The following is a 26,044-nucleotide window of genomic DNA, read 5'->3' on the forward strand; positions in this document are numbered from 1 at the left end:
TCTAACTTTCAATGATCTGGGTGAAAGGAGTGCCAGGTTTAAGATTCAATGCTGGTATTATGTAGGAAATATGAATTATGCTGTAGGATTTATTAACCCAACGGTCTGTCAGTAATAAATGCTCAGCTGGATTGCATGAGTATTAACTTATTGTATTCTTAGAGTATTTGATTACCTCTGAATTTTAATGGCCTGTAAATTGACCTTAATTGGTGGGGGTGGGGAGCATAAAGAAGTTACTAAGTACCTGAGTTTGTGTTAATGATCCTTGGTGGGTATTTTGTTTTTATATCTTTTTGTTGTTGATCATTTGTTTGTCTGTTTACACAAAATCAATAAGTACTTTTGATTATCCATATCTTAGAGTTCATTTTTGTATGTGTACTGTGATCTGTTTTTAGCAAATTACAACATTGAGTTGCTGTTGCTTTCAGTAAGTGTTTATTTTGGTAATTTGCAGAAATTTTAGATTTTGAGTTCTTAAATGGAAATATAGCAAATCCCAGCTAATATCATAAGGCAGAATGGAGCTCTTTCATCAAAGGTTTTTGTTGCCAACATGAGTGAGGTGTATTTACAATTCAAAAATGAAGCTGTTACTGAATTAGATTTTTTTTTTCACGTGAAAGCAATTCACTGGAGTATAATAGTTAGGGAAATAAATGCAAGTTCTTTTCTTTCGTTGTTGTTGGTATTGTGGTGGTCTTGGAACTTGAATATATAGAGAGTAATTCATTTCTGATGTGAAATATTTTTAGAACGATGCTTTCTGTGGGTTGTTAGAGGGACTTCTCGGGTCTTGCTTAAAAGAAGAAGAGAGCAATAATATAAAAATAGCAGCTATTAAGACTTAAATATGTATAATGTAGACAGCCCTGTGGATTGCTTCCTCTGCGGGAAGGCAACTTTGGTGTAGCTGTTCTCCAAACTTACTGTCTTTGAAAATTAAATATTGATAAATTATAATGCCGCAATAGCCTTAAATGTTAAACATAAAAACATCTGATTCAATGCAGGTGAACAGAATATTTACAATCATGCAAAAATAGCCTCGTTATCATCCCTGTTGGTATTAAAGCCATTTCATTCATTCCTTGTTAGAAAGAGAAATAAGAGGCACTACAAACTGTTGATCAGATGCATGTTTTATCTCTGGTGACTAATTACTGGTAAGGGTAGCATGGTGCGGATGGCTGATTTTCTTTCTCTTGTCTCTTAGCAACAACTTGAAGAAGAAGCTGCTAAGCCTCCAGAGCCAGAGAGGCCTGTCTCCCCTCCTCCCGTGGAACAGAAACACCGCAGTATTGTCCAAATTATTTACGATGAAAATCGGGTAAGCCTGCCTTTTAAGTTGCCTGAGTGTGGTTGTGAGTCTTACTCCATGTGCTAAAACTCATTATGTCTTAATTCACTCTTGTGAGACAATTTTTGCTTCTTATGTTATTTTACTAATTTCTACACCCAGCCCCCACATTCCTTTAGATATTCATTTACTTCTTTTAAATGAAAGATGCTTGCATGACATTTTTGTTCTTGGTCACAGGACCCTTTTATAAGCACTGTAGGGGAACACATGTATGGCTCTCATGCCTAGATCTGTGTGTGTGTGTTTGTTTTTGTTGTTGTTTTTTCTCCTTTTTTTGTTTTGTTTTTAATGCTTCAGATTTTTTTTTCTTTCTGCACCTGCACTGGGGATAGTCCCCTTTGCAGCTTTCATTTTCAAATCAGCCAGTTTAGCACAATTACTTTAATATTCAACTATAGATGGCTAAAGTTTGGTTTAAGTAACAGGGCTAGTGTTCAGGTCTGAAATGTTTTGAGTCCAAACAAACCATTCTGCCAGGGTGATATTATAATACTCCCTTGATATATAATTATTTTGTACAGCTGTGAGTTCCAAAAAAATTCTCAGTTTTCAAGATTGAAATAACATGTAGAAAAGTTAGAATTTAGCAGAACACTTTCTAAAAATAACTACTTTGTGGGTTGTTTTTTCCTGTATTTTTCTTTGTGGGCATCTATACCCTTGAGCTAGCACATAGTGCTATTGTTTCAGAAGAAGCAAATGCAAACTACTGTGCTGGGTCATTTCAGAGAGATTTATTTGCTGACAAAGGGCTTTGGAAGTTTATGTAGGCTTGAAATGAACTTGTGAAAGGCAGTGCTAACCTGCATTAGGGCCGGAATTACTTCGGGGCCTTTGCCTGGTGTGGCAGACGGAGGACCTTTGACATTGGCCTGTGTATGTACATATTGATTCACGCTCCCACACTTTGCAATCCTAGAATTTTTGTCTTTCAATTTGTTTTTCAAAGTTGTACTTCATAGTGTTGGATACCCATCTTCCTCTTAAATATTTACTGTGTTACATTTTTGTGTTTGTTCTATTTGAAGCTTGGAGAGGGTCAGGTCCTGCTTATGTTATCTGTCAAACATATGGAGATCAAAGTAGTAACTGCAAAGTTCAGAGACAGGTTTCATGATCTGCAGAGGCAATGTTACCGAAATAGGTTAAGGAGGACATATCTGGTCACGCAGGAGTTTAGCGCCTAAGTGTAAGACTTCAGCTATGCTTTAGACATATTAACTCCAAGTGATTTTATACAAAACAAATTCTATTTACAGAAAAAAGCAGAAGAAGCTCATAAGATATTTGAAGGTCTTGGTCCAAAAGTCGAACTGGTAAGTTTTTGTTTTATTTTATTTGTTGCCAATGTGGCTTTCCACACCATGAACGTTGTACATTGACTTAATCTTTTTGTTTGAGGGCATAAAAACTTTTTGTTTCTCCCTTGGTGCCCGACTATTTACATTAGTCTTGAGCTCTTACGCCTGTCCATTCCTGAATGTAGGAGCTGTTCGAATATCTCAAGTATTAAATAAGGATATCGTGTAGTGTAGAGAGTGTAGATTCAATATACATGATGTTCTCCTGTCCTCCTGAAGTTACAGGCAATACATTTGGAAAGTATATTTCAAATAAAAGATGCATTCATCTGTACATTCATCTGTAATACTGCAGTACACCAATGAATGCAGCTAAGTTGTAGAATTTTTATTTTCATAAATATGTGTTAGCGTGTATTTAAATGTACTGATAATTAGGGCTTGACTGATCTGATTGGCACTTTTAATCTAACTTTTAAAATAGATTTGAACCTACTTGAGGAAGAACAGATTTGAAATAAAAAATCTAAAATTCAGTTAGATACATAAGTAGTTAGAATTATCTCTTTTTAAGTAATGAAATCCTTGCTTCAAGTTTTTGAAGTGATTTAAAGTTTTAAATGTTCTAATTGCTGCATCTCACAGGCTGAGTACACTGTTGGCATAATATTTTAATATTATTAAAGATACTTCATCTAATTTTAGAATTGCATGCATTAATATTATTAAACATATTTTATTTTTAATCCAAAATTTTAGCCTCTTTACAATCAACCATCAGACACAAAGGTCTACCATGAAAACATCAAAACGTAAGTACTTAATATCTTGCCCTTTAAGGTGTTCAAGCTTAAACATTCACTATTCTAGAATAAATTTTATTTTTCCTGATTTCAAAATATGATGTCTATACTCTAACCATATTTAAAAGCTTCCAGGCCATGTAATCTTCAGATTTTTGTTCTGTGAAACAGTGCTTCAAGACATGAGCTGTATCTACGGAAGGCAAAGGGAAACTAACTTTTTATCATAACTTAAAAGCAAGTCATAAACACTGTTTTTAGGCTATTAAAAAAAAAAAAAGTTATTTTAAGTTTGGTAAGGCTTATAGTCATTTTAGCATATTATCCTTCCAGCAGGGAGCATCTACCTTGAAGACGGAAGCTTTTGTCCATCTCTTCTTAAAGATTATTGGAATAAGGAATATTCTTGCTCAGATAAAATAAAACATTAGCTAAATGACCAATCCACTAGAATTTTTCTTCCTTTTTCCTACCCCTCAAATTGTGATTAAAGTAACCATTTGGCATGTAGAATCTGTATATTTTTTAGTAGTTTTGAAGTTCTTCAATCCTGTGCAGTTGTCATTTTTTTTCCAATTTTGTTTTGCAGAAACCAGGTGATGAGAAAAAAATTAATACTGTTTTTTAAAAGAAGAAATCACGCAAGAAAACAACGGGTAATGCTACCATATTTTTATAAGAAAGAACTAGTGGCTTTTTCTAGCCACATACATTCCCAAATGGATTATGTAAATCCAATTGATTAGATAAATAAGATCTTACACTAAAATTCCATTAACTTACCTCTTGTGAAATAAACTGCTTGTTTATAACTTGCTGATGATTTGACTGAAAACCACCTGAAAATGCAACAATATGCATATTTTTCCTTATATAGCAGCTATATTATTCTGGAAGAAATTGTGCCAGATCTCTAGTTTTGAAATCTGACAGCATTTTTAAATAAATACTAGATACCAGTGCTAACAGACTTGATGCTTTCTCTTCCATGCTATTGTACCAAGTGGCATGGAAAATCAAAAAAGGTCTGAAAGAGCATTCCTTTGTTAAGGAAAGGAAGGTAAACCTCACTACATTTCCCTGGTGCATCTTCGAATTTGGAGTTTTTTCTTCTTAAGTTCCTAGTCTTTTATTGTAGAAACAGCTCCTGAATAGTGAAGTTGTGGACGCATTGCAATTATTCCAAACCCCTCATGTTGATTGAAAACATAAATAAAGTCCAGTACCAGAAGATGTGAGATTTCTGGAAGACAGTAGTAATAATTAACCAAATATCACTGTGATGTATGAAGTAAAGAATTAAGTGTGGAATAGTTAAAACTGATGTGGATTTACATCATGATCAAAATGAAAAACAGAAAAAAATCTGCGTGTTTATCCCCCAAGCCTACCTTTGTTATGTGTACTAATCACATAGTATATTTATATTTAGCTCAAGCTGTGCTTTTGGAATTCAACAGGAACAGAAAATCTGTCAACGTTATGATCAACTGATGGAGGCATGGGAGAAAAAAGTAGACAGAATAGAAAATAATCCACGCAGGAAAGCAAAGGAGAGCAAAACAAGAGAGTACTATGAAAAACAGTTTCCAGAAATCCGGAAGCAGAGAGAACAGCAAGAACGATTTCAAAGGTATTACCACGTTTTTCTAATATTCTTTTAAAGTATTTCTTACAATAATTTTTATAATTATTTCTAATAAAAGGGGTAATTAAGTCAGCTTAACAAGAAGTTTTATGTTTATCAACTTACGTTCGGTGTGTTTCATGTCATCAGGCACATTTTACTTCACCTCTTAAGGACCTCTGCGGCTGTCCTTCCTTCTTGTCAATCTGCTCTCTTGCATTTCACTCTTTTTTGTCCCTCCCTGACAGCTTTATCAGCAGCACTAGCCTCATCAGTTTGCCACCTTCAGCTTCTTTACTGATTCATCATTTTTTCCTCCCCATCCCTTACCTTTATATGGGCCATCAAAACCTCATTTTTGCCATGAGCAATGTAGACAAATGGCTAATTTGCAAAAGGTGCATGAAGTGGTTTGTTGAGTGGGACTTAGGGTAATTGGACCTTTAGCTTCATATTGTCATGCTCATTTTTGGCCTGTGGACAAATGTTCACTTCATATTTTTCAGTCCCAAAGTGTCTATATTGTTCTTTGTTTCATGATATGCATTGGAATATGGATTCAAAAAATCACTTGACTTTTCTAATAAACTTGAGTGAACTTTTCTTGAAATGGCCATGTAGGTTGTAAGACTAAAGTTATTTAAAATTGCATTATATAGACCAAGTTCATATTCCGAGACTGCTTAAAAAAGAACAGCTCTAATTAATTTGGGAGACATGTAATGCTATTTTAAAGACTTCTGGAAATTGTCATTGTTGCGTACAAAATCTGTCAATGTAACTGTTTTTCACTTTATCTTTACTACTACTTTTTTTCCCCCCTTTATTTTAGAGTTGGTCAAAGAGGGGCTGGACTTTCAGCAACTATTGCTAGAAGTGAACATGAGATTTCTGAAATCATTGATGGACTTTCTGAGCAGGAGGTGAGACTACTCTTTAATATAGAAACACAACAGAAGGTTAAACATCTTTTTACTGGCAATGAAAGGACTTTTTTAGAAGGTTTGCCTCTCTGATAAGACAAAGTATTTTTTTTTTGTATGTTTTAACAGAGTCTGTGTGAACTTGGACTTGAAACAGGTTTAACACATTTCTTACAGGGGTTATAATTCCTGATCATGTCCATCCTACATTTTTCTGGTTAGTTGGTTCTTCTAGAACTGTAAACATTAGTAGCAACTCTTCTTACTATTTGTTTTCTCTTTATTCTTTGCCTACAGAACAATGAAAAACAAATGCGTCAACTCTCTGTCATTCCTCCTATGATGTTTGATGCAGAACAAAGACGAGTAAAGTTTATCAACATGAATGGTCTGATGGAAGATCCCATGAAGGTTTATAAAGACAGACAGTTCATGAATGTCTGGACCGACCATGAGAAAGAGATTTTTAAGGAAAAGTAATCAGCTTTCTTATCTCTTTATGATGCAAATGACAGACACCTAAGCCCATAGTAAATATCAGTTAAATCAGGAGTGCTGAAGATTTTATGCAATAGTATTTTATAAGATTCTCAGCTGCATGAATGAAATGTTGCAAAAGTTTTATACTTATGCATTTATTTTTCAACTGAGTAGACTGTACATGCATTTAGGTAGGAAATCCTCTAGATTGCCTAGTTTTCTGGTAAGATGAAAATGAAAAGAGCAGCTGGACCTTCTCATTTATATTAATCAATGTCTAGTTTTAAGTGTTTAGATGGTTTTAAATGCTTGTAATTTGAAAAGCCTTTTAGTCTAACTTCAGTTGTGGAAATCAAAGATTTGCTGATTGAAAAAATTGTTTGGAAGACTGTTTTGCTTCTTTGACTATGAATTATGTTGTCAAACTTAAATAATTTCTGATTTATAAAAGGTTTGTCCAACATCCCAAGAACTTTGGTCTAATTGCTTCCTACCTGGAACGAAAGGTAAGACCTCTTTTAATATAAGTAGAGCCTAGGGTGGAATCCTTAATTTTCCAAATGTAAGTCGCTTATTCCAGCAACATTTTTTCTTCTTGAAAAAACATGTAGTTCTAAAAGACATAACTGCCTTGACAGGATGTAGTGTTACTTGATCAGTAATACAGTTAGTACATGCAAACATATAACAAGACTTTGCAAAATGGCACTTCCGACAGCAGTAAAAGAAATTTAACTTTATTTAGTTTTGGTCTTATTTTCTTTTGGAAGCAGGTAAGCTTCTTTAACCATTTCACTGTTTAGATAAGGCTATGTTTGGCTGTCCTGAACCCCTGCTAATGCTAAGGAACCTTACCTGTGTCTTTCAAGTCAATGGGATCCTGCTGCTGGAGAATCAGAGCTGATTTTGCAAAGCTGGTATAAAAAGTAATTGAGAATTAGGTTTTGCTTAGACTTGCAGTAGAGCTCCTTGGATGCTTACAGCTTTTATGGTAAATAGAAGCTTTCACATCTGCAAGTTGTCTAGCATAGATTAAGGCCTGCAGACTGAAATAGCTGAGGGATATCTTAAATACAAGAGCCTTGTGTTTAATGCTGTAATTTTATGCATGGCTTTATTATTATAACTGTGTGTGAATTCACTTCCCTACTGAGCAAACAGTTCCATTATAGTATTTTGTTTGTTTGTTTTGGTCTAGGGAATGAACAGTTTGAAGTGTTGAATGAGAGTAAATACTAAAAATACGTTTTTTTTATTTGTAGGAGTAAAATATCTTTTTCTTGCTTTTTCTCTTCAGAATGTTCCTGACTGTGTATTATATTATTATTTGACGAAGAAAAATGAGAATTATAAAGCCCTTGTGCGAAGGAATTATGGTAAACGTAGAGGAAGAAACCAGGTATGTAATTTTGTGTCACTTGAATGTCGTTATTGCTTCTTATTTACAACTGTCTATAATACTTTATATAGCAAGCAATATATTGTGTGCATGAAGCTGGAGGAGGGGGAGAATGATTTTTTTTTTTTTTTTTTTTTTGCTTTCCATTTCTGCCATTTTTAACTTTAAGAATAGATTCTTGACATCAAGATTGGTTTTGGCTAGTTTATTTTTAATTCTATAGAGTATATTCTTCCTTTGCACATTTATAACTTTTAGTATGACAACTTATTATATTTGGGGACCATGCCATAGACATTGAGGTCAGATCCATCATTAATCCTATGGTGGAGCCAACAGAAATTAGGCAGAGCATGTGGCTTGCAGTGGAAAAGCTATAATCGCTTCCTAACGTCAGTTTTTGTTAAAAAGCAGAAATTAATGGTGGTCTGTCTTTGGTGGTCAGGCTTAAAGTCAAATTGGAGCTTAATAGCAAGAAGAAACAGACCATTTTAATGAATGCAGATTAAAGGTTCTGCTGATTCAGGAATTCCTTTGGAAGTTTCGGAAGTCTTTGAAAAGGAAAAGAACAGCATATTATACGCAAAACATGCCCAAGCATAAATGTTTGGGCTACCAGGGTCAGTGTGGAAATTAAAAAACAACAAAAATTTAAGAAACACTTTTTACCAGTGGGAAGAATGCTGTGTATTCATTCAATATATTTATTTATAAAGTTATTTATTTTTATATATAAAATAAAGAATATGAACATGGAAGACTAAGTCTGCAGATACTTTGAATTTTGTGTATACTTAACAACTGGAAATAGGGATGTGCTCAAGAAATATCCAGTGCTTTGCTGAAGCAGAAACTGCAGTGGAGGTGGACAGGTCCCTATCAAATTTGGATTTTTAGAAATCCATAATTATAGAATAATTACAATCTTTATATGCAGGCAGCATTGTTGTGTGATTAGTGATGGCAAAAGATTCTGAATTAATGGATTAATGACAAATACTGCAAAGATGGAAATAAGCGAGCCTTGTCCAAAATATGTACACAATCACCATGAAAACTAAACACAGATAATGCTGCCATTGTAAGTGGCTAAGTTATGTATTTCAGTTTAAAATTCATAGCAGGTGAACTCATGTTCAGCAATATCTTTGCCATATGATGTTCTGCTGCAGTGGTTTTAAGATGTGAGGAGGCATAATTGTTTTTGAGCTGTAATAGGATGTAACTTCTGTTTTGAAGTATTCCAAACATCATAACTGTGTATTTAAATGTCTTTCAGAGACATGAAAATTTAGAATATTGGAACTGGTAGAATTGAAAGTTTATTTCTTATAAGTTTTTTTTTTTCTTAATCCATAAGTTGTTTGGCTCCTTCTTGAATAATGCATATAAGTCTAGATTTTATTTACAGGTCTGTACATTGGAAAACAGAATTGTAAAGACAGCTAACTGTAAAAGGGGATGGAAGGTGCTCTGTCTGACTCTAATTGTTCCTGTGATTACTAATTTATATGTAAATAGCTGCAGATATGAGCTGTCCCTCATACTGTTACCTGCTGCCGTTGTTTGTTGAACTCAAATTACTTGTTCTCTGAATTTTATAGGAATTTGGGGTCTTAATTAGTTGCTGATCCCTGTTAAGGACTACAGCAGACCCCTGAGCTTTTGGTGTGCGTGTGACTCCTATAGATTCGGAGAATGTTTAAGTGCACCCGCAAACCTAAGGGAAAAGCTCTACACGTTCAACATTTGGGACTGTTATCTCTCCTGCAACCTTAAGCTTAGTAGTATTGTACTTGCAGGGTATTTATTAGCAAAATTTCTAACAAGGGATCATACAGTACTAAAACTCTTCTTGTATTTCTCACTTTTGTTAATGATTAATTAGCTGCATGTGTCGCATACGCGTCTGCTAGCTGTGGAGAACATGGGGATGCAGAACTACCTTGCTCAGCACAGCTTTTATCTTCCGGATGTGGACGGTAGTTCATCCCCGCTCTCCCTCTTCCACCCCAGCTTTGCTTGAGGCTGATATTTTCCTGTTGCTGAGCAGCATCCTGGAACTTCCTTGCTGCTCAGCAAGCACCAAGGGCATAAGATTTATGATATGCTGCTGCAAGGTGTGTATACTGATAGCTGTTGCTTCAGCACAGAATCCTGGTAAATCATATTTTTTTTTGTGTATTAGAAGGCCAGTAGGTAGAGTATCACAGTGGAGGAGATATTAATCATGGCAATGGTGCTGAAATGCTTCAGAAGTGTTTTTAGTCCATACAGCTTGACTTGAGGACCCCTAGCAGCTTTCACTTTGGAGGAGCATGAGATCACAGGCATGTGAAGGTGAGCGAGGGAAGCGGCATTGTGGTGGCTTTTTGTCCTTAAGTAGGTTTAGTAAGTAACTGTTAGGAAATGCTACAGAAGCCCTTCCGGAGTTTTTAACATAATATTAGGAAAAAAAGAGCAAGTCTAAGAGCAAACTGTGCCTTTAAATATTCAGCTGCTTGGAAGTGATCTGCTAATAGTCTCATCTGTCTGGTAGTTTCTTTGAAACAGTTTGTCTAAGTGAACCTTTGGACAGAACCCAAGAAGTGCCTGCTGCTGAGGCACAAAACCAAGTGGTTTAGAGGGTTATTGAATTGGAAAATGCTCCTGGCAGCTTATGGGAGGCACCTGCAAGAGTGCAGAGCTCCCGTGTCCTTCTATTAGCGTGGTGAGTGAATGGCAGGAGTTTGCAGAGCAAAGGAACTCCTCATTTTGCATTACTAGTTCTCTAAATAAGTCATGGAAAAGTCCAGCTTATTACTTTAGGTGAAGGGCGAAGCAGCGTTGGAGGCAGGGGGTGCTTTCCTTGCCTGCACATTGTTTTCATCGTAGGCTCTGCAAAAAACATTTTTTGCTGGCAGCAAAGTGGCGGCGAGTGCGGCCCTGGTGGCAGGTGGAGCCGCCGCTGATGTGACCAGACAGAAATGTGCTGGGGCCCGCGGAGCGGCGCGGGCCGGGGCTCACCCTGGGCGACCCCGGGAGATGAGACACTCTCCTGGGAGCTGGGAACTCTTCCGCAGGCGGCTTAAGTGGCAGAATGACACAATTTCCTGGAATAAACACGTTGCTGGGTCAGGCGGCCTGGGCGGGAGAGAGGGGTGATGTTGGTGCTCGAGTGGCTTTTGTCCTTTTGAATCGTGTCCTGAATTAAAGCCCGTCCCCTTGCCTGGATGGTAAAAGTTTTAATCGACAGATGAATGTGCAGGTACGTCGCTGACTGAGGCTTCAGCTGTCTTAAGGTTTGTGTTTAACCTGCCCTTGACCTCTTTTGCTCATGCATGTTAAATAAATTCACTGTGGAATAGTGAATCCTGTTGTTGACAGACTGGAGCTTCGAGTTAGCCAGGCAGAGAGCAGAGGGTTCATTCTCAGCAACTCTCTTGCGGTTAGGTTATATGTTAAACATTAATTTTTTTTTTTTAAAGAAAAACTCTATAACTCTTTCAAAATACAGTTTGTGTTTAACTCCTTGCTTTTCAGACCAGTATGTGTAGCACAATGAAAGTAATTTGCCTTGGCATGTCCTTCTGACATCTTGCCTGAAAGAATTTTGCAGATAGCCAAGTAATGCCAATATCTTAAATGCTGATATTTTGCAACAAGGTAATAAATACCAGTTAGAAGTTTGGGGCTTCTGCTCCAGTTCATGTTGTTAAAATATCAAAAGCAAGTCCTTTTTATGACTAATTCCAGCCTCAGGTTTTTTAATGAAACAGTGACACCTGCTGCTACACTTATAATAGGAAGGCTCCTCTCTTTAATAATAATAATTTAAAAGGCCTATTTTTAAGGAATTTTTCAATGGAATAGAAAATAGGGGTTAATGTAGTCCTTGAACAGTAATCCTCTAGACCTCTGTCCTTCTCCTCCCTTGAATTGCTAAGTGTGCTTCAGGCATTTGTTTAAAAGATAACTTTACATAAATATTACAAATATTTTGCATTTAAAGTGGCAGAGGGTAGTGCCCAGTAAGGAACACCTCAAACCTGCAGGCGCCAAACTTGAGTGACCAGCACCTAGGTGTTGAGCACCGAATGAATGGCTTGGATTGACTGAAGATGCTGGTTTAACCCTTTCAAGCCCCTTCAGTGGGATCTCCTGTGGGTGGTTGCCTCTCTTTGGCCATATCTGCCTTCTATCCCCCTTTTACATTTTTTTTTTTCAACATATTTAAGATACAACTTAAATTCACGTATTTAAAATAATGTATTTTCAGAGAGTGAGGTGGAGAATTCTTTCTTTCCCTCCTCTTCCCTCTTTTTCCTGCTATAACCCAGTGTGCAGCATAAGGCTTATTTTCCCTCCTCTTATTGTACAGTGCCTGGCCCAGAAGGCCGGATTCGCTGCGGCTCTTAGCAGGTCACCTTAGTACTGTTATAACTGAGTGTGAATGGATGCATTAAACTCTGGATGCTTAATGTGGGTTTCTTGGCTTGCAGAGCCCATCAGGAGAATTTGTTCATTTGCTGTTTGCTGCTTGTCAGAGCTCTGGGAATTTGGGGAGCAGATTCTGTGATGAACTTAGTGGAAGTCAGCTACTGCTACATTAAAGCTTATAGAATTCTTTTCTATGGCCACATCTGATAGTTCTTTCTTCAGAAATACTTTATCAGCACATGTCATCTTTTCTTGCAACATCACACAAGTGCTTGTAACAACAAAGTCAAACAGGGAATGTCAAGGGTAGTTTGTGTGTGTGTTTGTGTGTGTGTCTGTGGTGAAGGAACAGTAAAAAGAGCCATAGATTATTCTCACATCTTCAATTATATTTTTAGTAGCAATAAAAGAACAGCCTGTTTTCAGCAATAAGAGAACAGCAACAAGAGAACAAATCTGTGTGATTATATTAAGTAACAGAAATTTCTTCTATTAATTCCCCTTTGAAGTAGATCGTATCTTCTGAATAGTTTAAATCAAACTTGACTACTTGCTGGAATGAATATCCTTGCATATGGTAGTTGCCTAGATTGCTCAGAGATAAGTGCTGAGAATCACTGAACAGAAATGTATGTGGAATGCGTAGACAGAATTTTGTGCTGACCTCTATAGAAAGACTGAGAGTAAATTCTTTGTCTTTTGTTACTACTTACGTGCTTGTAAAATTGTAGACTAATCTTGATGAACACCAGAGTAACAAATTTTTCTAAGCTATAATTTTCTGTCCATAAATTAATTGAAAACCTAAATCTGAGAATTTTGTGATACAGGGTTGTTTCTTTTTGTTTTGTTTGAATATTTATATTTCTTATTGCTAATGAGAGCTTTGAGAAGGTGGCTCAACTTGGTCACAGTGTTCATGCTAGATCATCTGCTCCTAAGTATGAGCTATCATGTTTCATTGCTTTAAAATTGGCAACGTTAAAAATAAAATTTGAGGAGAGCAACACCATTGCTACGCAAGATGTTGATCAGACCTCTCTAAGCATGTTTGAAACTTTGCTCTTCGTTTTCAAGCTTCATATTGCAGGAATTGCTTCCAATTCACACAAAGATATTCCATGTGGCATGCAGCAGCCCAGGCTGGGGAGCACTGCTGTGCTCCTTCTGCAGAAGAAGCCTCTACCTCCATGGGATTTATAAAACAAAATACAGTCTCTGAATAGTGCGGCTGACTAGAAGAAGCATAAGTAAAAATAAATGACAAGGGACTGAGGACATACAGTCAATATAAAGATACTGAATATTTTGTGGCAAAAGGGACTTTGGATGTCTGGAAGATGTACCTGGCCGATCATGCTGTGATTTCAGGGTGCACATAGGATAAAGTGCTCCAGTTGCTGCAGAGGCATTTGCTGTTATGCTGCCTGGTATGCAGCGACTGTAACCAGCCGGGGGAGGTAGCGTCAGTGCTTGGGCTGCTCCGAGGAGAAGTTGCTGCAGCTTTGTAAGATCAGCTTGTTGTAATGTGTGTAAATGCCCTTTCATTTCAGCAACAAATTGCTCGTCCTTCTCAAGAAGAAAAGGTAGAAGAAAAAGTAGAAGAGGAAAAAGCGGAAAAAACAGAAAAAAAAGAGGAGGAAAAGAAAGATGAAGAGGAAAAGGATGAGAAGGAGGAATCTAAGTAAGTATATGTACTGAAAATGTATGAATTCCCTTTGAATTGCAGTGGCTTTTCTGCTGTTTTTTTGCAAAGATCAGGATGGAGTTGGTATTAGCCTGGCAGTGAATCTTGAATATAGATTGTTCCTATGTCAGTTAGTTCTTGTGCATTAAGTACTCTTTTTTAAACATCTTATTTCCTTTTCTGTCTGAACTAATCAGACTGGTGAAGAAGTCAGAGGGCTTTGTTAACACCTGACTTCTTTTGTATCTTGCCGTAGGAGGGGATTTTTTTTGATGTTTTGTCACATGTTTGTATTTTCTTTGAAGTTGCTAATGTCATGTATCTGTGTTATTCTCTAGGAGCACTAGCTTTGGGGGAATAAGTGAACTGTTTCACCAGCAACTGGCCTTTTTTTCTTCAAGTCAAAACAGGAAGCAAGATTGATGTTTCTACATCCACTTTCAGGAATATCTGCCTTTACTGACTCTCAGAATGTGTCTGAATTGCTTTTTTTATTTATTCATTTTTTTTAAACTATTCTCAGAGAGAACACCAAAGAAAAGGACAAAACCGAAGCTCCCGCAGAGGAAACGGAGGAAAGGGAGCAGGCCACTCCTAGGGGCCGAAAAACTGCCAATAGTCAAGGTCGTCGTAAGGGCAGGATCACCAGATCAATGACAAATGAAGCAGCACAAGCAAATGCTGCCGCGGCGGCGGCCGCCGAAGAGCCGCCACCCCCTCTCCCCCCGCCACCAGAACCTTGTGAGTAGCATTCAGGGCACTTGGGGACCCGTCCGGTAGTCGAGCTCTGCTCTGGCAGGACACTGTATTCTGCATATGCCATGCACTGTGGGCTTAATTTAATATTGCATCTTTATTTTCAGGCCTGCTTATAATTCTTCGGGTTTTAGGTACTGTTCAACTTCTTGCATGTGTGTGGTATATACCTAGTGGGGTGACTGTTAAAACCATGTAAGAAAAAGGCAGTTGAGCCTTTCAGTGGTAACTACTTTTTCTCTTAGTTTGCAGGGTTAAAGATGGATCTGATTCAAGTGCCTTTGACACAGATTGACTTACAGGCTGTAGCTCACAGAGGTTACTGCTAAATAAGTAGGCCCGATATTTGAGTACTTTGGGGAGTTTCGTAATCGGAAATAGATCCTCGCGTTTTTTGTTGTTGTTTCTGCATTAGATGGCAAGGGACTTATTTAAAGTAAAAATGTTACTTTCTTGGCATGTATGGTTAGAAAATACTGTATACTATCTCTGGCTGTGTTTCTAAGAAAGCTGACATAATCTGTGGTGGTGCAGAAACACAAGCAAACAGAATACTTTGTGGCTAGTAAATAATTAGCCATGACAGCATGGGATTTTTTTTCTCCTGTTGTGCTGTGCCATGGCAAAATCTGTTGCTCTTAACTCTTTAGCTGGGAAGGTGCAGGCAGAGATTCATCTAGAGTTTGTCACTTGTTGCTGAAGTATTCACAAACAACACAGGAGGTTAATTCTGTGGTAAATATCAGAGACTACAATAGCGATCCAGAATAGTGATGTAGTGGGTCAGATATTTCATAGTGTTCTTTTTGTATTGCTTGTTAATGCAGGTAAGGCAAGTCTGCTTTTCAAGAGTTTGTGTTGCATGCTCTGCACAATGGCAGATCAGTGAAAAATAGAAGTTTCAGAAATTCGGCCATTCAGAAATTTGAACAGAATGATACCAATCCAGAAAAGTAAATTAATAGTGTTTTGCAGTTGTAGTTAGTTCCCTGTTTTTACTTAGTATTCTTTTGTTGTTTCCTTGTTTTTTATTTGTCTCTGTTTATCTAGGGGGTTATAGGAGTGAATTTAAGATGAATAGATTTCTTGATACCTCCTTCTCAGTAAATAGCCACTTCATTTTTTTTAGCACTGTATTCAATGATATATGGTGGGACAAGATTATATCATGTTGGACTGTATGCTTATTTCCCTTTTTCATTTTGAATGGCTTTTTCTGTTTTCCCATAATATTCTAATCTCCATGCACAGTGTTATGACATGATCTGTTCAGTGCATTACAACAGCATGGATGCACTTAAAATAGGAAAGGGGAGGGGAACTTGGAAGAATCTCCCAAGAACCTTCACAGTGTGAAAATCACAAAGTGATCATGTGTATTAGTGACTCAGAAAACGAGCAAAATAGGGCTTAGAAAGACTGCAACTTTCTTTGAGGAAGTCCCTGATAATTGTGAACTATATTAAAAACAGTGGAATACTTGCAGTAGATCTTTATTTCTGAATCTTGAAGACTGAAAACTGATTTAAATCATGTTAATTTCGTAGCTCCCTTACAGTGTCAAAGTTGAATTTGAATCATGAATCAGTTTTACTTTTTCAGAACCTGCTGTAGACTGTGTGCTGAAGTTTTGTTATTAACAGGCCTAAAATATGGGTGGTTAAAGTGCAAGAAGTTCCTTGCAATTGTAGAAGAATATAACACGCTTACCCTACATTTCCTTAATGTAAGGAATCCTGTACCTACGTCTCAGGTACATAGAAAAGAATGGATCACATGGAGGAAAAAAGGCCACAAATGACATGCCCTGATGTTTCCCAGGGTGTTTGATGGTTGATAATACTTATTGGCATCTTAAATACAAATTTAATGATAAATAGTATTAGCTACTTGCAAGTCCTTTTGACAGTTTTTTTAATCATCACACTGTTCGTAGGCGGAACGGTTGAACAGTTTGCTTTTTCCTACTTCATCTCTTAATTTAGTTTATTGGATGCTGACTGCTTCCTGCTGTCAGAAGCAGCTTTCCCAAGTGACTTGGAGGAGCCTTAATGTAAATAGATTACTAGATTATGGGGCACACAGTCGTTGCTGCAAAAGGGACTCCTGATCTTTTCTCTAATGGGGGTCGTTGTTTCTCTTTCAGCTTCTGCAGAGCCTGTGGAGACTTCTCGCTGGACAGAAGAAGAAATGGAAGTTGCTAAGAAAGGTAAGTCTTGGGAAACTTTTGATTTACTTCTACATACTTGAATACTTGTTAGTCCTTGCAGCACTACATTGGATAACTAATGTGAAATTTGCCCTTTTTTATTTAAAGAAGCAAGTATCTTCACCAGACAAAATCATATTCTAACACTTGTACTGACTTTATTCCTGTGGGCTACCTAGAAATATTCGATTTGGTTTGTATTTGATCCACAGAAATATGTCAAATAGATGCAAAGATGTGTATTTTGTATGAACATTTTCATAGTAGTGTTTTTCTAAACTACAAAAAAATCCCTTGGTTTAAGACACATTCTTTTCGCAGAAAAGTTTGTATATTTTACAAGTTATCTAGGCATTTGGCAGATGTCACCATGAAGTATTATGTATAAAATCAGTCTTTAAGCAGCCAACATATTAGCAACAGCAAAGAGATAAGTTTGAAGGCTGCATAAACAGACATTCAGGTAGAAACAGCTTTTTTTTTTTCTGTTCAGTAAGTAGTAGTCAAATACATCATCACAGTGAGAACTCTGTCAAGGACAGCATTACTTTTATTTAACATTACCTTGCCTTTGTGTCTGACAGACCCTTCCAAGGGGTGATGGTGTTCCATTTATTTGCTTTGGATTATTGGTCATAGTAAATATTTGTTCTTTTATGTTCGAACAGGTTTAGTGGAACATGGGCGAAACTGGGCAGCAATTGCCAAAATGGTTGGGACAAAAAGTGAAGCTCAGTGTAAGAACTTCTACTTCAACTATAAAAGGAGACATAATCTGGACAGCCTTCTTCAACAGCACAAACAGAAGGTAAGTGCAGTGGTTTCTACATATTTGAGGGAGCAACTTAAAATCCCTCTAAGGTCATTCATCGCAGTTTGCTAAAATTATTTCAAAATCTCCACTCTTCCTTTTCTGCTTGTTTTTGTGTTACAACATATTCATAGAATCATTATGATTGGTCTTCATTACCAGTCATTATGGTATGAATCTTCTAGAAGACACTGCTGATGTTTGCTGACCTCTGGCACTAGCTATTTTGTGCTTTAAAATGCAGAAGGAAACTTTCTATCAGCACACTTAAGTTTAGATAATTCCTTAAGTGCTTTGAGAACTGTACTCCTTATCAGTGCATCAGCAACTGTACAAGTTCAGGTTGTTACTGTGGAGCAGTTACCTTGAAATATGTCCTGTGTCACATAATAAGCACTAACATCACAAAATAGCGTTGGTGAAAGGCCAGGAACTGAAAGTTTTGGGGTACCTAAGGTACAATACTGAGGGTTGCAATTTCCCAGGCTGCAGTGCCTTGTACCTGCCAGAATGGAGAATATTAGTCTCTGTCTGCTGCTTTAGTCCTGTTTTTCCCACAAATATATCTTGAGTGGTGATTTATTTGTCAAGTTGTTCGTGTTTTTTGGCCAGGAGCAGCAAAATTTGATCTGAAGTGGAATTGGTGTCCCCGTGTGAATGGATTTCTGCTAAACATATATATGCCTTTCACTTAATCATAAGATTGGGAAATGGGAACACGTTCAATAGGAATACCTGGAAATTTTCAGTACAATGTAAATGCCATTTCTTTATCAGTCTTCTCGAAGGCCCCGTGAGGAGCGAGATGTATCGCAGTGTGAGAGCGTGGCTTCAACTGTGTCAGCTCAGGAGGATGAAGACATTGAAGCATCTAATGAAGAAGAGAATCCAGAAGACAGTGAAGGTAACTTTTCTGGAAAGAACTTGATGTTATCTACCAAGATGGTCTTACATTTTATTTAGGTCAGTCGTACCTGAACATACAAGAAAACTATGTTCTATTTCATGACATAGTGTTCAAACATTGTTTCAGTAGTATTTTAGCTATTGGAATTCATTACATTAGTTCTAACCGGAGAAGAAAAAAATAGTATTGAGCAGATGTTATTAAAACGTTACTACTTAATATTTTGATACGCTTTGACTATGCTATCTTCTAGAGGCTGCACAAAATGCACATGGTCAAAAAATACATGTTGAAGCAAGCTGAACCATGGATACGGAATCTTTGCTAGTTAGTAGTCTCTGTAAAACTTTAGACAGGCAAATTCAATCTCTTTTTTGAATTTGTTGGCTGCAACTGCTGATAATTACAGGCTTTCAGCATTACGTCTGTTTTGGCCAGTCTTTTATGGAGCTGTGACCCGTAGAATCATAAATGTTGAATCGGAGAACATAGCTAAGTTTCTCAAGCCGCAATCTCTGTATAATTCAGTCCAGTTTATCATGTATATCTCTGGAGAAAATATCTTATTTAAAAAAAAAAAAAAAAAGCCTGCCTTAAGTTTGAAGATGTGTTATAAAAACTTCCCACAGATGCAGTTCTAAGTAATGAAGATTGGTGTCTTTGGAATAAGACTTCTGAATATAGCTTCTACAGAATCATATGTCTATGTTGTATGCAGACATAGCTTTTCATAAATGATTTTATTACCTAAAAGCTATCTATAACATAATGGAATTGATGTAGGACAAAAGGAGAAGAAAGGTTAAATTTTATCTTGAATCAGTACAAATTATTCTTAAAGCTGCCCTGAAGTTCTTGCTGTAAGCTGACTGTTGTAGTTTACCTCCTTTGTGCATAAGCGTTGTTTTCTTGAAAATGTCTCCTTTGCTCTATGAAAGGTGTAAACAGCGTCGACAACTGGATACCAATTGTAGAAGGGTATTGATATTTGCAGTGAAGAACCTATGTGTAGCATATTTATTATCTAAAATTAAGATGGAATTGGAAAGAAGGTTTTCTGCAAAATGCAGTAAATACGCACTCAGAGCCTGCATACAAAAGGTGACAGATTTTCATGTAAAATCAGTGTTTTGTCACTTCTGCCAATGAAGCCTCTAAAACATGTTCACTTAAGTTATTCAAGTTGTGCCTTAGCCACTGTGAACGTTGACCTTATTCTTGTAAGAGAACTGCATCATACATGGAAGCACCGAGTCTCTGGCGTAAGCATGGGAGGTTACCTACCTGTCTGGCTCTTTGTAAGGTCAGAGCTAAATATGTAATCTTATTTCTGTAATTCCTGTCTTCTTCCTTAATCTGCATCTGCTCACTTTAGTTACCCTCCTTTTGGGAGTCAATTCTTCAGGGTGAGGGTCTTGTGTTAAGGGGATAACTGACATATATTTGAATATTCTTTTTTTTTTTTTTTTCCTTTGGAAAACCAAAAAAAGGCAATTGATCAGAGCCTGGTTGGATCATGTTAATATTGAATGTTTGTGCTCAAAACTTTTCATTTTTTTAAGGTGCTGAAAATAGTTCTGATACAGAGAGTGCTCCATCTCCTTCTCCAGCAGAACCTGCTAAACCAAGTGAAGAACCTCCCTCCGAGAGTGCTGCTTCGAAGGTAACCACTGAGGCGACAGCAGAACAGGAGGCTACCATTAAACCTGCCACCAGCACATCCCCTTCCGTAACAGCCCAAAGCGTGTCAACTGCTGAAAGCCAGACCTCTGAGCCACAGGTTAAAGAAGAAGTAAATAATGAAGCAGAAGAGCCGATGGAGGTTGACAGTAGAAGCCATCCAGCTGAAGCTAAACCAGTGCTTAATCTTCCAGTGCATACCAAAGCAGAACCTGTAGAGACTGAAATGCGGCTACCAGAGAATATTCAAGTGAAAATAGAGAATGATACCAAAGAGAGGGATTTGGAGAAACCCAAGGAGAAGTCAGAACCTGAGGAAATGGACTTCAGTCTGGCCCAACAGGTGAATACAGGAAGGCAAGAATCCCACTCAGATAATGATTCAAGTGCCACCTGTAGCGCTGATGAGGAAGTTGATGGAGAACCTGACAGACAAGGGTGAGTGTAATTGTTCATTGTTTTGAAATTAAAAAGTTGTTTTAAAAGTGTTATTACTTAACAGTGATTAAAAATTATACTCTGCAACATTTCTGTTATGAGTTTCTAGTACAGGAAAGAATCTCTGAAAAAAAAGTTTTTAATTTTAACTGAGAGAAATGTTAACTTTAAATTCTGAAATTCTTAGTGTAAGAGAGCACATGGCTTCTGCATTTCCTTTAGTGGAAATGTTTGAAAGCTAAGCAAAAAATTAATGCATGGATTTGTTTAATTGATTCTTGCTCTCACAAATCCACTTCAGTAGAATGCATCTAAAACTCCCTGAATTCGTCAGGAAAAAAGAGATAAAGCATGGAGTCATGGAATCAGAGAATAGTTGAAGTCGGCAGAGCCCTCTCGAGATCACTTAGTCCAACCCCCTGCTCAAGCAGGGTCACCTAGAGCACAGGCTTGGATCCAGGTGGATTTTGAAGATCTCTAAAGGAGACTTTAAGTGGGCAACGCTGCATGTCCTTGGAACCTTGTTACTTTTGGAGAAATGTTGATACTGCTGATAATGCATTAAATCTTTGAGCTCTGTTGCTGTGATTCCTGTGTAATCATAGTATGGCATCAGAGCCACTGCACCCTCCCTTCCAGTGCTCTTAATATACACACAGTACCAAGTTAAATGTCAAAAGTATCCAGTATCATTGTGCTGCATGTGCTCTTTTGAAAAGACTAGTTGACTGTTTCTGTGCTCTTGCTTCTCAGGCATCCTATCTTCACAAATATAAGAACCCTCTGTGAAAAACCTGCTATATGCTATGGTTTATATTTCTCCTATATAGGAAATATATCTTGTGCTTACCCTCTTTTGTCTTTTTCAAAAGCATTTTTTTTTTCTGTTGTACTGAAAGTTAGTCTTGCATGACTGTGTATGCAGAAACAACATATTTAAATTTTTGATTTTGAAGATTATTGAACACACTTCTGGTATTTTTATATATTTTAGGATATTGCATTATTTCTGCCTATTCTACTAGATGTGTTATGGAACAAAACATGACAATTTTGATATTACAGCTGTTTGTCTACTCTTAGTTGCCTGTGAGTTCATCAAGATGTTTAATCTTGGTCTCTCTTAATTCTATTTTTCCCTTCCATCTATTTTGATTTTTTTTTTCCAGAATCTTCAGCAGGGAGTCTAAACCTTCACTCCTAAACCCCACTGGTTCGATACTGGTATCACCCACAATAAAGCAAGGGCAGATGGACCTGCAACAACTTCACCATCGAGCTGCTGTCATACCACCTATGGTATGGGATGTTTAAAATGATATTTGCAGGAGCATCTGCTGTCTGTAGAATTAGTTTTACGTAGTGCAAAAGCAGCAAAAATCATGAGGCAAATGAAAAAAAAAGCTTATAATTTACTTTGCCAGCATACTTTTTGTGGGCAGGGGGATAAGTTAAGCACAAGCAAGTATGCAAGAAGTAGCTTAAAACCAGATGCGTAACTTTTAAAGTAAAAGGCTGCACTGTTTTCACTGGAGGCATTAAAGACAGTTACTTTAGTAAATATGTGTGTTAATGTGTGTGCTGTTAACGCCTTCCCCTCCTTGCAGGTTTCTTGCAGCCCGTGCACGGTACCTGTTGGAACACCCGTGAGTGGTTACGCGCTCTATCAGCGGCACATCAAAGCCATGCACGAGTCGGCGCTGCTGGAGGAGCAACGGCAGAGGCAAGAGCAGCTGGAAATGGAGTATCGAAGCTCTGCAAGCCCGTGTGGCCCTTCCAAAAGCCCTAGTGTTGAGTGGGAAGGTAGTTATTTTATATTGCTTATGAAATTAGTAGTCTTAGTAGAAATTAGTAGTCTTACTATGCATGCAGTATAAGTCATTGAGCCCTGGAGCAAGGCGCAAAAAAAAGATTCTGGGACTGTCACACTGTAGCCTGTTGGACCATCAAAGGGCTGTGTGAAAAGTTCTGCTCCTGGGAATATGATGGTTAGTTGCATTTGTATAAATAGATGTTGCTTGGGGACAGGGTTTGACCTGAACTTTTGAGATCTGACCTCTCCTGAATGTGGCTGTTAGTGTATTCTGTGGTCAGAGAACAAGGCTAAAATTATTGTTCACAAATAACTGTGTCTAAGTAAGGACTTGCCTATTACTATTGTTGGCCGCAGGAAAGTAACTCAGATGGACAAGATATTGCATGACTTAAATTTCTACATAAGAGCCAGAAGATGCATCCATTAGCTTTCATTAGACACATATCTTACTCTTTCTTTCTGTGTAGTAGTGGCCATGCTTTCCTAAACAGCTTGCAAATTAGTGTTTTAAAGTTTACCTTTTCTTGAAGAAGAAAACCACATTCTGTGCCAACCCAGTTCTCAGTGGAAAGGGGTTAACTGTTAGCTCTAAATACCTAATTTTCTTTACCAGAAAAGAGATACTATCACAGATGCATCATTCTGCAGTTTTAGATTTTTCATCCTCATGTTTTTCCTGTTGCTTTCTACAAGCCTGGTCATCTTAATTTGAAAACTAGAAGAGGCTAAGTTGTCATCAGATCTTTAGAACAGCTACTTGCTTAGATATGTTGGGCATGGGAAACTTCTTCTGTTGTATGCAGAGGGGAGCTTGCAGTCTGTTTAAACTCCTGAATACTGAAACAACTGAATACTGTTGAAAACCAGGCAGCTGGCATATGAATTACTAGACCTTAGTATGCAAAATCATTTATTCCTCCTGTTCCAAAAGAGCCTATCTCCTGGCTTTAGAACTCTTAGTTACTACTTTGAATATAATTCTTTCCTTTTCTGGACTAAATATGTTATAATTGAAACATGAGGTTCTGATGAATACGATGATGTTGGAATTAGGTGCCTTTTGTTACAAGTCTTTTGTAGACTGAAACTTTTGCCACTAATTTCTAATCTAGGGTTCTTTCTTTCTGCTAACCTTAACTTTTATAGGAAAACCGGTGGCCTACATGCCTTATGCTGACGTCAAGCGAGCAATAGAACAGGAAGTACAGGTGCAAAATACAGCAGCAAGGTCAGCATCACCATACAGGCTATCTCCAAGGGAAGTCAATAAAGCCTCTCCCCAGCCTGATATGAATGCAGCTCGCTACAGTGTTCCACCAGGTAAACACTTTGTTATGTATCACTGTGATTAGTAACCTGCCTTTGGAGGCTGAACTTTTGTGTCCTCGTGTAGTATAGAATTACTTTCTAAATGCTTTGGGCACTAATGAGAGAAAGAAATAGTTTGTTTTCTGTGTGTGCATGCAACTTGACTAGTAGAGATGAAACACTGTAATGTTTAATACACCTTTTTTTTCCTCCAGTTCTCCAGCCAGCTCCTCACCAAGTAATAACCAATATACCCGAAGGAGTCCGCCTTCCAACAACCAGACCCACCAGACCACCACCCCCACTCATTCCATCCTCCAAAACAAGTGTGCCATCAGAAAAACCTTCCTTCATCATGGGAGGCTCAATCTCACAAGTAAGATCATATATATATACTCTTAGAAAATTTGCATTTTTATCAATCTTCTGCACTTTCATCAGCCTTCAACCATGTACTTTTTGCTGTGTTTACAATATTAGCATCTTCAGAGCTATACGTGCCTCTTCTCAGAAGTCCAGGAAATGATAGGTGTCTTATAAAAGAGAACAGGTTGCAGTCATTTACCTTTGCTGACAAGACTGGGGATGTTCAGTTTAGATAAACTGTATCTCTGAACTAACAGTGAGTCTAGACTTATATTCTCTGTTCTCCGCAGTGGTGCTACTGTAGCTTTTTAACATAAGATAGTAGTAGATTTGTTGGTCTGCTTTTAAACATGCATATAAATCTTCATTCCGGAAAGTTTTAACATAATACCCTTGTTTCAGGGAACACCAGGCACTTATTTAACATCCCATAGTCAAGCTTCCTACACCCAAGAAACAGCAAAGCCATCAGTGGGTTCTATATCGCTTGGACTGCCCAGGCAGCAGGAGTCGGCCAAATCTGGTAAGAAATAAAAAGTTGACATGAACATTTTATATAGACTACCTAATGATTCATAATTAAGATGAAAAAAAATAATAAAATAAAACTTTTTTTTTCCTTTCGAATAGCTTCCTTGCCCTATATCAAACAAGAAGAATTCTCTCCTAGAAGTCAGAATTCCCAGCCTGAAGGGCTCTTGGTCAGGGCACAACATGAAGGTGTGGTACGAGGTAAAGTAATCACAGAATCGTAGAATGCTTAAGGTTGGAAGGGATCTCTAGAGGTCATCTAGTCCAACCCCTTGGCACACGCAGGGTCACCTAGAGCACGTGGCACAGGACCCTGATGAAGTAAGCAATATTGTTAGACACTGATGAAAATGACAAAGCTGGCTTCTGTAGCCCAAACTACTGAACCGTTATTTTTAAGTATTAAATGGTTAATCTGATCCTTCTTTTCTGAGGCATGTAGCTCCTTCTGTCTGCACACTGGATTAAAAATCATTTGTTTCATGGCACGCCAAATTCAAATTTTAATTGTCTGCTAGAGCATTAACAGACTAATACACATGAAATGTAGAAATGTATCAGAAGAGATGAAATTAAATGCCAAAGATTCTTCTTCATGTGTTATCTGTGAAGGACTAAGTTAAAAGAAGAAATGGTTTAACTGCCTCAAATACACTTCTTTTTTTTTTTTTTTTTTAAAGAAAAGTTTTCCTTTCCTTGTATTTTAATAAAAACTATCAATTCTCGTTGTAGAGAATTCTTATGTGATATTTCAGGATGTCTTTTTATTTCAAACAGGCACCACAACAATACAGGAAGGAAGTATAACACGAGGAACTCCAACCAATAAAGTTTCTGTTGAGACCATTCCTTCTTTAAGAGGATCCATTACTCAGGTATTTTTCCCCTTACAGAGAAGGTTGTAGCAAGCCAGCATGTTTAAACTATTGTTGGGAACATACAGAACGTGCATGTCTAAAAATGTAAGTTAGTATTACAAAATGGAAATGGCCTTAAAGAAGGTTTAAATACAATCCACGAGTCAAATCCCCTGTAAATGAAGTCAGTGTTGACATATTGTTCAACTTTGTAATGAAATCACTGGAGCCTTTAGTATACGTTTCTAAAGGCTTAGGAATAAGTATCACAGCAGAATGCAAAAACTAAAATAAATCATAACCAGTCTTACATGGGTGCTGTTTAAAGCCCAAAAGGTAAATTAAACCCTTTTGTCTCAT

The 26,044-nt window shown here is 37.4% G+C and overlaps 1 protein-coding gene across 5 annotated transcripts in view; it reads left to right on the forward strand.

Annotated features, from left to right (window-relative positions):
- Positions 1-26,044, forward strand: part of NCOR1 (nuclear receptor corepressor 1) — a 64,055-nt gene that overhangs the window by 18,633 nt on the left and 19,378 nt on the right. For 4 of the 5 annotated variants that reach the window (XM_088533089.1, XM_088533088.1, XM_088533090.1 and 1 more), the window contains exons 7-28: positions 1,220-1,333; positions 2,626-2,682; positions 3,427-3,479; positions 4,060-4,126; positions 4,931-5,103; positions 5,930-6,020; positions 6,318-6,496; positions 6,952-7,006; positions 7,798-7,899; positions 13,872-14,002; positions 14,529-14,746; positions 16,908-16,970; positions 17,639-17,778; positions 18,559-18,685; positions 20,251-20,806; positions 21,976-22,105; positions 22,414-22,609; positions 23,769-23,942; positions 24,146-24,306; positions 24,699-24,819; positions 24,927-25,028; positions 25,605-25,702. In XM_088533089.1, the coding sequence (XP_088389215.1) occupies positions 1,220-1,333; positions 2,626-2,682; positions 3,427-3,479; positions 4,060-4,126; positions 4,931-5,103; positions 5,930-6,020; positions 6,318-6,496; positions 6,952-7,006; positions 7,798-7,899; positions 13,872-14,002; positions 14,529-14,746; positions 16,908-16,970; positions 17,639-17,778; positions 18,559-18,685; positions 20,251-20,806; positions 21,976-22,105; positions 22,414-22,609; positions 23,769-23,942; positions 24,146-24,306; positions 24,699-24,819; positions 24,927-25,028; positions 25,605-25,702 (3,108 nt within the window). The remainder of the gene's footprint in view (positions 1-1,219; positions 1,334-2,625; positions 2,683-3,426; positions 3,480-4,059; positions 4,127-4,930; positions 5,104-5,929; positions 6,021-6,317; positions 6,497-6,951; positions 7,007-7,797; positions 7,900-13,871; positions 14,003-14,528; positions 14,747-16,907; positions 16,971-17,638; positions 17,779-18,558; positions 18,686-20,250; positions 20,807-21,975; positions 22,106-22,413; positions 22,610-23,768; positions 23,943-24,145; positions 24,307-24,698; positions 24,820-24,926; positions 25,029-25,604; positions 25,703-26,044) is intronic. The other variant, XM_088533092.1, reaches the window with a different exon arrangement.

The sequence above is a fragment of the Tinamus guttatus genome, unplaced genomic scaffold (assembly GCF_059628265.1).
Source record: "Tinamus guttatus ecotype Peru unplaced genomic scaffold, ASM5962826v1 Tinamus_guttatus_pri_ptg000480l, whole genome shotgun sequence".
NCBI classification, from domain to species: domain Eukaryota; kingdom Metazoa; phylum Chordata; class Aves; order Tinamiformes; family Tinamidae; genus Tinamus; species Tinamus guttatus.